The following is a 12,174-nucleotide window of genomic DNA, read 5'->3' as shown; positions in this document are numbered from 1 at the left end:
CAATCCTTCTTATGACTTAAGATCTCTTTCATGAACTTGGCATAAGAGGGTATTTGCTCAAGTGCTTCTGCAAACGGAATCTTTATTTCAAGAGTTCTGAGATAGTCTGCAAAGCGGGCAAATTACTTATCCTGTTTCGCTTGGCGGAGTTTTTGAGGATAAGGCATTTTGGCTTTGTATTTCTCAACCTTAGTTGCTGCAGGTTTATTACCTGTAGAAGTGGGTTGGGAAGCCCTTTTAGAAGGGTTGTTATCAGCACTTGTATGTGACTGATCCCCCACTGGCGTTTGAATGCCAGGGGTGGAAGCTGGAGTGGCGTTAGACACCAACTCCTTATCTGTTACTGGCATCTGAACGCCAGAACTGTGCTCCCTTTGGGCGTTCAACGCCGGATTCATGCTTGTTTCTGGCGTTGAACGCCAGGAATGAGCATGGTCTGGGCGTTCAGCGCCAGCATTATTCCTTTCTGGGCTCTGATTGTCCTCAGAGGGATTTTGAGTAGCCATTTGTTCATTTCTTGGCTTCCTGCTGCTTTGAAGTGAGGTATTTAATGTTTTCCCACTTCTTAATTGAACTGCTTGGCATTCTTCTGTTATTTATTTTGACAGTTGCTTTTCTGTTTGCTTTAACTGTACTTCCATATTCCTGTTAGCCATTCTTGTTTCCTGTAGTATTTCCTTGAATTCGACTAGCTGCTGAGTTAGAAAGTCTAATTGCTGATTGAATTCATTAGCCTGATCTACAGGACTGAGTTCAATAGTTTATGTTTTAGCTTCTTCTTTCATGGAAGATTCACTGCTTAGGTACAGATGCTGATTTCTGGTAACTGTATCAATAAGCTCTTGAGCTTCTTCAATTATTTTTCTCATATGTATAGATCCACCAGATGAGTGATCTAGAGAAATCTGAGCTTTTTCTATAAGCCCATAGTAGAAGATGTCTAATTGCACCCACTTTGAAAACATCTCAGAGGAGCATTTTCTTAGCATCTATCTGTATCTCTCCCAGGCATCATAAAGGGATTCATTATCTCCTTGTTTGAAGCCTTGGATGCTTAGCCTTAGCTGTGTCATCCGTTTTGGACGAAAATAATGATTCAGGAATTTTTCTGACAGCTGTTTCCATGTCTTTATGCTGTTCTTAGGTTGGTTATTTAACCACCTCTTAGCTTGATCTTTTACAGCAAATGGAAACAGTAATAATCTGTAGACATCCTGATCTACTTCATTATCATGTACTGTGTCAGCAATTTGTAAAAATTGTGCCAGAAACTCTGTAGGTTCTTCATGTGGAAGACCGGAATACTGGCAGCTTTGCTGCACCATGATAATGAGCTGAGGATTCAACTCAAAGCTACTAACTCCAATGGAGGGTATACAGATACTGCTCCCATATGAAGCAGTAGTGGGGTTAGCATATGACCCCAGAGTCCTCCTGGACTGTTCATTTCTACTTAGTTCCATGATGGAGCAAGGGAGATGGTATAGATGTTGATATTGTCTATTTTATTATAAGAATAATTTTCGAAATAATAAAATAAGACAAAAACCGAAATAAAAATAAAATCAATAAAGAAAGAAAATTAAAAATTAAAATTTATAAAAATTTGAAAAAGCTTATGAAGATTTTCGAAAAATTTGATGAAAAAGAGAAAGTGGTTAGGATATTTTTGAAAAAGGTAATAAAATATATATTAAAAATATCTCTCTTTTTTTTTAAAACTTAAAAAGATAAGAATTGAAAAATTTTGAAATTGAAATCTGAATTTTTATATAAAAATTTCGAAAATATAGTTTAAAATTAGTTAGAAAAGATATATTTTTTTGAATTTTGAATTTTATGATGAAAGAGAAAAACACATAAAAGACACAAGACTTAAAATTTTTAGATCTAATGCTCCTTATTTTCGAAAATTTTGGAGGAAAAACACCAAGGAACACCAAACTTAAAAATTTTAAGATCAAAACACAAGAAAGACTCAAGAACACCTTGAAGATTCACAAGAACACCAAGAACAAAAGAAAGAACACCAAACTTAAAATTTTTAGAAAACTTCACTAAATTTTCGAAAATTGAAGAAAAATTAACAATAAAACACCAAACTTAAAGTTTGGCACAAGATTAAATCAAGAAAAATTATTTTTAAAAGAAGTTTTGAAATAAAGATACCCAATTACCAAGAACATAGACCAACGCTCTAGCCAATTGGGCAGAAAATGTAACAATTGTTCTGAATAGGTATATTTCTTTTGGAAGACTAATGCTTTGGATTAGCACAAGAAAAACAAGAAAAGACACAGAACAAGAAAAACTTAAGATCAAACAAGAAAAATAAACAAGAACAACTTAAAGATCAATGAAGAACAAAAAAAACACAAATTCAAAAATTTAAAGGAAAAATATAAAATATGCAATTGACACCAAACTTAGAACAAGACACTAAACTCACGAAAAAGATTAAAATTGGTAAAGAAAAATAATATTTTTGAAAAATTTTTAAAAAGAAATTATCCTATCAGAATTTAATGACTCTATAACAACAAAAATAAACTATTCCTAATCTAAGAAATAAAATAAACCTTTAGTTGTTCAAACTCGAACAATCCCCGGCAACGGCGCCAAAAACTTGGTGCACGAATTTGCAATCCGTACAACTAACCAGCAAGTGCACTGGGTCGTCCAAGTAGTACCTTACGTGAGTAAGGGTCGATCCCACGGAGATTATTGGTTTGAAGCAATCTATGTTTATTTTATTAATCTTAGTCAGGATGTCAATAATGTTATTTGGATTTAATTGTAAGAAGTAAAAGTGTTTGGAATAAGTAATTGTTACTTTATTAATGAAGAACATGTTGGAGTTTTGGAGATGCTTTGTCCTTTGAACTTCAACTCTTCCTTGAAATCCTTTTCCACACGCAAGGCTTCTTCCATGGCAAGCTGTATGTAGGGTGTCACTATTGTCAGTGGCTACCTCCCATCCTCTCAGTGAAAATGGTCCAGATGCTCTGTCACAGCACGGCTAATCAGCTGTTGGTTCTCGATCATGTTGGAATAGGATCCATTGATCCTTTTGCGTTTGTCATCACGCCCAGCAATCGCGAGTTTGAAGCTCGTCACAGCCATTCAATCCTTGAATCCTACTCGGAATACCACAGACAAGATTTAGACCTTCCAGATCCTCAAGAGTGGCCGCCATCAATTCTAGCTTATACCACGAAGATTCTGATTAAGGAATCTAAGAGAAGCTCATTCAGTCTGATGTAGAACGGAGGTGGTTGTCAGGCACACGTTCATGGATCTGAGGAAGGTGATGAGTGTCACGAATCATCACCTCCTTCATGTTTAAGCGCGAATGAACATCTTAGATAGGAACAAGCGTGTTTAAATGGAAAACAAGGTAATTGTATTAATTCATCGAGACGCTGCAGAGCTCCTCACCCCCAACAATGGAGTTTAGAGACTCATGCTGCCAAAAGGTACAAATTTCAGATCTAAAATGTCATGAGGTGCAAAGTAAATCTCTAAAAGTTGTTTAAATAGTAAACTAGTAACCTAGGTTTACAGAAAATGAGTAAACTATGATAGATAGTGCAGAAATCTACTTCTGGGGCCCACTTGGTGTGTGCTGGGGCTGAGACTTAAGCTTCTCACGTGCCTGGGGCTGTTTTGGGCGTTCAACGTCAGGTTGTAACCTGTTTCTGGCGTTGAACTCCAGCTTGTAACCTGTTTCTGGCGCTGGACGCCAGACAGCAGCATGATACTGGCGTTGAACGCCAGTTTACGTCATCTATTTTCGCGCAAAGTATGAACTATTATATATTGCTGGAAAGCCCTGGATGTCTACTTTCCAACGCCGTTGAGAGCACGCTAATTGGACTCTTATAGCTCCAGAAAATCCATTTCGAGTGCAGGGAGGTCAGAATCCAGCAGCATCAGCAGTCCTTTTTCAGCCTAACTCAAATTTTTGCTCAGCTCCCTCAATTTCAGCCAGAAAATACCTGAAATCACAGAAAAACACACAAACTCATAGTAAAGTCCAGAAATATGATTTTTGCCTAAAAACCAATAATATTCTACTAAAAACTAATTAAAACATGCTAAAATCTACATGAAATTACCCCCAAAAAGCGTATAAAATATCCGCTCATGAACCACCCATGCGGGCTCCTTCAGATTCCTAACTTCCCAACCGAAACTCAAATCCAACCTCATTCAACAATTATCAATACAACAATTTCTTCAATAACTAACTCATCATCTTTCACAGCCACAACTCAACCAATTCATAATAATAACACAAAATCAGGATTTCAAAAACTCCATCAAAATAAGAAAACCAATATCAATCACAGCCTCAAACCAAAATTAATCTTATCAGTTAATCACTCATAACAACAAAACCAATCACATTCTCAGCCATGACCTAAACTCAATAAACTAATTATAACACCAAAACTTCATCTCAATATCAAACAAATCACAATTTCACAATCTCAAACCAAGCTTATAATTCATTTAAAACATTATTAAATTATTCGCAATTACTCATTAAACTTCATTAGCATTCATAGATTAAGTGCATGTTTGGGTGCCATTATTTTGATAAAAAAAGATATTTTTTTCAATGAAAAAATATCTTTTTTATTTTGTAGTGTGTTTGGCAAATTTCTAGTAGTAAAAGTAAAAGTACTAGAAAAATAAAAAAAAACATCTTTTTTGAGAAGCTACAATTTACATCTTTTTTTAAAAGATCTTTTTTCTTTAAAAAAAAGATGTTTTGTAATCATTGATAGACAAAAATATCCTTACTAAAATTTTAAAAAGACATCTTTTACCCCCTTTCTTTTTTGAATAAATATACTATACATTCAATATCTCCTTCATGCCTTGAACCTCAGAATCAGGTTCCAACTCAAACCGCAGTTTGGTTCGCATTACATTGTTTGGAGAACCTTTCATCATAGTTTTTCAAATCTCAGATTGCATTCCTATGCTTTGGTTTATGACTTTCAAGACATATGATATTTTATATTAAAGCATTAATTTTTACGATAGAAACAATGTGTTGGTGCTGATAGACTGAAACTCTTAGCTGCAAAAGTCCCCTGCCAAACCATATATTTTGGGAAATGGGAAGCAAGTGTTTTTTTTTTGCTATAATCATACGTAATGTCTTTTATTTTTATTTTTATTTTCATAAATAGAATTATATTTTATACAGTGTTGACTTTTGCTTGATATTTGAGATTTTTTAGAATTCTGTATCTAATATTTTGGGAGCATTATTATGTAATATTTTGCCGAATTCATTATTGCAAGAATCATGTAATATTTTGAAATAAAATCTTTAATGATTTGATATAAAATATAATCATATATAAATATAAAAAAATATACTAGTATCAAAATATAAAAAAGTAAACAATCTGAAATGATTCACAAATAAAAACATAACATATTCGTTTAGCTTTTGTGAAATATATATATATATATATATATATATATATATATATATATATATATATATATATAAGATTGAAAATTAAAATATTATTGTTTTTCTACACACTCAATAATAAATCATCAGGTTCTTTTCTTTTACCCTTTCTTCTTCTTTTTGTTATTATTATAAGCTTCGTATTATTGTACGTTATTGTTATTTGTTTTCTTTTATTTCTTTTACCATTTTTTTCATATTGTTATTATTATTTGCTTTCTTTTCATATTATCTCTGTCTTCATATTATTTTACGTTATTATTATTATTTGTTGTTTTATTTTTTTATCATTTTGTCATTATTGTTAATTTATTTGTGATTTTTATTTGGTTTTTTATCATAGTATTTTATTTTATTTAGTGTGTTATTATATTCACAATTGTTATTTATATTACAATTTATTTTATTAACGTTATATATTATAAAATTTGATATAATTTATAATTTATATAGTATGGCTCCAAAACTAAATCCAAGAAGAGCATCTAGATTACTGGACTCACTTGATCGTATTTTGGTTGGTGTGGAGTCAAAAGCTGCAACTAAGGGAGATGATCCTTACTCCATAGAAAATTGCATCAAGTTGCTACGCAAATTACCTGGCCTAGAACCATATAGTCCACAGTTCTATTTGGGAATTAGATTAATGGCTAAGCCACAATATAGAGAAACTTTCACTGCATTGAGTGATGATCCCAATCAACAATTTGGATGGCTAGAATCTTTTAAATTGGATGACATGAACCGTCTTTAAACTTTAATTTTTATTTTTTTTGCATGAATTATTATTATCGTTATTATTGAACTTTAATTTAGTGACAATGTTATAATTTGTGTTTGGATTTTATATTTTGGAATTTATTTAATAATGACATTGTGAATAGTATTTTTTGCTTTGTTATCTTATTTTTCATGTTAATTTAAATTATACAGGATGAGTGATTATGAAACAGATAATGATACTGAATATGAAGAACATGAAAAAGATTACGAATCAGCTGCTATATTAGCTATTTTTGGAGTTGCCAATTATTACTTGCGATATGTCCTCAAACAAGAAAAAAGGACTTTTATCAGGATATCAATGGCTATTAGAATTAAAGGAAGGGAATGAAATGTGATTTTTTGAACAATTAAGAATGAGGAAATCAGTATTTAACCATTTATGCAATGATTTGGTTCTCAATTATGGCTTGAAATCCACACGAGGTGTTAGTGGAGAAGAGATGGTAGCAACATTTTTATACATGCTTGGGCAAGGAGCTTCTTATAGAATATTAGAGGAGCGATTTCAGCATTCAGGTGAAACTATATTTCGTCAATTTCATCATGTTCTATCATGTGTGAAGAAATTGGCAAAAAATATTATTAGACCCATTGATTCTAATTTTGGAGGCACGCCTAAATATATTATGGATAATGATAGATACTGGCCATATTTCAAAGATTGTATTGGAGCTATAAATGGTACGCATATAGCCATTCATGATCACCAAGATGAGAAAGTGCAATTTATTGGTAGAAAAGAAAATACTACAACAAATGTAATGATTGTGTGTGATTTTAATATGTGTTTTACATTTATATGGGTTGGTTGGGAAGGTTCTGCACATGATACAAGAATTTTTATGGAGGCTCTTCGAACAAAAAAGCTAAATTTTTCACATCCACCAGAAGGTTAGTTATGTCATTTAAGTTTATTTCGAGGTTATATTCATTTTCATGATAATATGTGGCTTGATTTTTGTATATTTTTTAATGTATTTCAGGTAAATATTACTTAGTTGATGCTGGTTATCCAACTTTTAAGGGATTCTTAGAACCTTATCGTCATACAAGGTATCATATTCCACAATTTAGACTAGCACCAAATTTTAGATCAAACAATGAAAAGTTCAACTATTGTCATTCAAGTTTAAGGACAGTAATTGAAAGGACTTTTGGAGTATGCAAAGCAAGATGGAAGATACTACAAAACATGCCATTAAGAGCCAAATTTGAAACCCAGCGTGATATCATCGTTGCATGTTTCACTCTTCATAATTTTATAAGAATGATGGATTATGATGACATAAGTATTTTGCAAAAGTTTGAAGATATTGTTTCGTTACAAGTCAATGAAGATGACGGTACTACTGTAATAAATGGATCAACAAATTTTGAAATTAATGAATGGGAAGAACCAACACAAGAAGATGTTCGGGCAATGGAAGAAATAAGAGACAATATAAGAGATCAATCATCGGATCAAATAAATTAGTATAAATAATTATTTTTCTTTTATTATTATTAATAAACTCTTTTATGATTGAATGTCCTTTTAAGTAACTTTATTATTATAAAAGTACTTTTGTATTTTTGTATCCAAACAATAACATCTTTTAAATAAGTACTTTTAACTAAAGTATCCAAACATAAAATCACTTTTACTTTTGTAAAAGATCTTTTAAGAAAAGATCATTTAAAAAAAGATCTTTTTTTAGAATGGCACCCAAACAAGCCCTAAAACAATTAATTTTAAAATAAATTCCCTACCTTGATATCAAATTTTGCATAAATCGAAGACGGAATTTGGGCGTGATGACTGGTTGGGCTTCACCCAAAATACAGCAGCTCCTTCATCCCTTATCTACCAATGTTAGCAACATTCACAACAGCTTTGACAGAGCATCAGCAACGCGAGTTGGCCACGACAACGAGCAAAAATGATGAATTCAAATTGGATAGAATAATAATTCTGGGAATTCAATGGTGGAACATGGGCTAAATTAAATTGGAACAAGAACAAGGCTAATAAAATGGCAACGGAATAAACAAAAACGTCAAGTGGAGGTTCAGAAAAAGAATGCCTTACAAAAATTAGAAAGGAATAACAGAACAAAAAAGCTGCGGCAGCGATGAGCGGATAATTTGTACCCTTTTTGGCATTGTTTTTAGTATGTTTTTAGTATCTTTTAGTTAGTTTTTAGTATATTTTTAGTAGTTTTTAGTTAAAATTCACTTTTCTGGACTTTACTATGAGTTTGTGTGTTTTTCTGTGATTTCAGGTATTTTCTGACTGAAATTGAAGGTTCTGAGCAAAAATCTGATTCAGAGACTGAAAAGGACTGCAGATGCTGTTGGATTCTGACCTCCCTGCACTCGAAGTGGATTTTCCGGAGCTACAGAAGCCCAATTGGCGCGCTCTCAACGGCGTTGGAAAGTAGACATCCTGGGCTTTTCAGCAATATATGATAGTCCATACTTTGCCCAAGATTTGATTGCCCAAACCGGCGTGGCAAATCAGCCTCAGAAATTCCAGCGTTTAACGCTGGAACTGGCATAAAACTTGGAGTTAAACGCCCAAACTGGCATGAAAGCTGGCGTTTAACTCCAGAAAAGGTCTCTACACATGAAAGCTTCAATGCTCAGCCCAAGCACACACCAAGTGGGCCCGGAAGTGGATTTTTCTGTCATTTACTCATTTCTGTAAAACCTTAGGTTACTAGTTTACTATTAATAGGATCTTTTGACATTGTATCTGTACCTCATGACACTTTACACGTTTCCTTGTGTATTTTCCACGGCATGAGTCTCTAAACCCCATGGTTGGGGGTGAGGAGCTCTGCTGTGTCTTGATGGATTAATGCAATTACTACTGTTTCTTATTCAATCATGCTTGCTTCCATTCTAAGATATCACTTGTTCTTAACTCGGATGAATGTGATGATCCGTGACACTCATCATATTCTCAACTATGAACGTGTGCCTGACAACCACCTCCGTTCTACCTTAGATTGAGTAGATATCTCTTGGATTCCTTAACCAGAATCTTCGTGGTATAAGCTAGAACTGATGGCGACATTCAAGAGAATCCGGAAGGTCTAAACCTTGTCTGTGGTATTCTGAGTAGGATTCAATGACTGAATGACTGTGACGTGCTTCAAACTCCTAGCAGGCGGGGCGTTAGTGACAGACGCAAAAGAATCACTGGATTCTATTCCGGCCTGACCGAGAACCGACAGATGATTAGCCATGCTGTGACAGAGCATAGGAACGTTTTCACTGAGAGGATGGGAGGTAGCCACTGACAATGGTGAAACCCTACATACAGCTTGCCATGGAAGGAGCCTTGCGTGTTTGATGAAGAAGACAGTAGGAAAGCAGAGATTCAGAAGATGGAGCATCTCCAAAGCCTCAACCTATTCTCCATTACTGAAAAACAAGTAACCATTTCATGTTCTTTTGTTTTTTACAATCAATCCTGATAATTTCTGATATCCTGACTAAGATTTACAAGATAACCATAGCTTGCTTCAAGCCGACAATCTCCGTGGGATCGACCCTTGCTCACGCAAGGTATTACTTGGACGACCCAGTGCACTTGCTGGTTAGTTGTGCGGGATTGCAAAAGTGTTATTGCAATTTCGTGCACCAAGTTTTTGGCGCCGTTGCCGGGGATTGTTCGAGTTTGGACAACTGACGGCTTATCTTGTTGCTTAGATTAGGACCGTTTTGTTTTTATTGGTTTAGAGTCTTTTAGTTGAGTCTATTTCCATATTCTAAGTTTGGTGTCAATTGCATGCTTTTGTTTTTCTTTTAATTTTCGATTTTGCATGTTCTTAGTCCCTTTTTGATTCATAAAAAATTTCTAAGTTTGGTGTCCTCTTTGTGTTTTTCCCTTAAAAATTTTCGAAAATTAGTGTTTGATTTTCTAAAAGTTTTAAGTTTGGTGTCATTTTGTTGTTTTTCTCTTTCCTCTTTTCAAAAATCAAATCTTTTTTTCATAAAAACTTTTCAATCATATCTTTCTAATTGCTATTGTCAAAATCTTTTTAATTAACTAATTGATTCTGTTCTCAATTTGCTTTGATCTTATTTTCTTTTTGATTTTCGAATTTTTATTTTATTTTCCTTTTGTTTTATTTTATTTTTTTTTCAGTTAACTCAAAAAAAAAAAAAACAAAATTTATCTATTTGCAATCATTATCATTTCCCTTTTGTCCATTATGGACCTAAGAGGGATTGATCAGTCCAAAAGGACTCTGGGGTCATATGCTAACCCCATTACAGCTGCATATGGGAGTAGCATCTGTACACCTCCCATCAAAGCAAGCAGCTTTGAGCTAAATCCTCAACTCATTATCATAGTGCAGCAAAATTGCCAGTATTCCGGTCTTCCACAGGAAGAACCTACTGAGTTTCTGGCACAGTTCTTACAAATTGCTGACACAGTACATGATAAAGAGGTAGATCAGGATGTCTACAGACTATTATTGTTTCCATTTGCTGTAAAAGATCAAGCTAAAAGGTGGTTGAATAACCAACCTACAGCAAGCATAAAGACATGGAAACAGTTGTCAGACAAATTCCTGAATCATTTTTACCCTCCAAAGAGGATGACACAGCTAAGGCTGGACATCCAAGGCTTTAAACAAGAGGATAATGAATCCCTTTATAATGCCTGGGAGAGGTATAGAGGTATGCTTAGAAAATGCCCCTCTGAAATGTTTTCAGAGTGGGTACAGTTAGACATCTTCTACTATGGGCTTACAGAAAAAGCTCAGATGTCTTTAGACCACTCAGCTGGTGGATCTATACACATGAGGAAGACAATTGAAGAAGCTCAAGAGCTTATAGACACTGTTGCTAGAAACCAATATCTGTACTCTAGCAATGAGTTCTCTCCAAAGAGGAAGTTATGACAGTAGTCACTGATCCTAATCCTCAAGAACAGATGAATGAGCTTAATCAACAATTGCTCCTGATGACTGAACAGTTAGCAGAATTTAAAGAAATGCTCCATGATACTAAGGTTGCTAACAAGAGCATAGAACTGCAGTTGAATCAAGCAAAACAGCAAATATCTAAACAGATAACAGAGGAATGTCAAGCAGTTCAACTGAGGAGTGGGAAGACACTGAATAACACTGCTCAAAAGAGCAAAAAGCCAAACAAGGAACAATTGACAGAGGATAACCAACCCACTGTTCAAAATCCCTCTGAGGACAGTAAGAGCCCAGAGAGGAATGTTATTGGCGTTCAAACGCCAGAAAGGGAAGGAAAGCTAGCGTTAAACGCCCATTCCTTGCCCAGTTCTGGCGTTCAAACGCCAGAAAAGGGGGAAAAGTTGGCGTTAAACGCCCATTTTCCACCCAATCCTGGCGTTCATACGCCAAGGGAAGATCAGACACCTGAGAGTGCTGACAGTAATCCCTCTAACAAGGCTTCTTCAACCACTTCTGTAAGGAATAAACCTGCAGCATCTAAGGTTGAAGAATATCAAGCCAATATGCCTTATCCTCAGAAACTCCGCAAAGCGGAACAGGATAAGCAATTTGCCCGCTTTGCAGACTATCTAAGGACTCTTGAAATAAAGATTCCGTTTGCAGAGGCACTTGAGCAAATACCTTCTTATGCTAAGTTCATGAAAGAGATCTTAAGTCATAAGAAGGATTGGAGAGAAACTGAAAAAGTGTTTCTCACTGAAGAATGCAGTGCAGTCATTCTAAAAAGCTTACCAGAAAAGCTTCAAGATTCTGGAAGCTTTATGATACCATGCACATTAGAGGGCGCTTGCACCAAGACAGCCCTATGTGATCTTGGAGCAAGCATCAATCTAATACCTGCATCCACTATCAGAAAGCTTGGGTTGACTGGAGAAGTCAAACCAACCAGGATATGCCTCCAACTTGCTG

The 12,174-nt window shown here is 34.6% G+C and overlaps 1 protein-coding gene across 1 annotated transcript; it reads left to right on the top strand.

The window, feature by feature from the left end:
• The first annotated feature begins 6,636 nt into the window (after positions 1 to 6,636).
• Positions 6,637 to 7,757, top strand: LOC130966657 (uncharacterized). Its single transcript, XM_057891474.1, has 3 exons — positions 6,637 to 6,964; positions 7,100 to 7,174; positions 7,267 to 7,757. The coding sequence occupies exons 1-3, from the start codon at positions 6,637 to 6,639 to the stop codon at positions 7,755 to 7,757; spliced, it is 894 nt and encodes a 297-aa protein (XP_057747457.1).
• Positions 7,758 to 12,174: the final 4,417 nt, after the last annotated feature.

The sequence above is a fragment of the Arachis stenosperma genome, chromosome 3 (genome assembly GCF_014773155.1).
Source record: "Arachis stenosperma cultivar V10309 chromosome 3, arast.V10309.gnm1.PFL2, whole genome shotgun sequence".
Lineage (NCBI taxonomy): Eukaryota > Viridiplantae > Streptophyta > Magnoliopsida > Fabales > Fabaceae > Arachis > Arachis stenosperma.
Note: the sequence above shows the minus strand (reverse complement) of the source record. Positions and strands in the feature narration are given on the sequence as shown.

Coding starts and splice junctions, on each gene's coding strand:
- LOC130966657 (XM_057891474.1), top strand. CDS start 6,637: ATGAGGAAATCAGTATTTAACCATTTATGCAATGATTTGGTTCTCAAT. Junction 6,965..7,099: donor TTGTATTGGAGCTATAAATG/GTACGCATATAG, acceptor TTGGTTGGGAAG/GTTCTGCACATGATACAAGA. Junction 7,175..7,266: donor TTTTTCACATCCACCAGAAG/GTTAGTTATGTC, acceptor AATGTATTTCAG/GTAAATATTACTTAGTTGAT.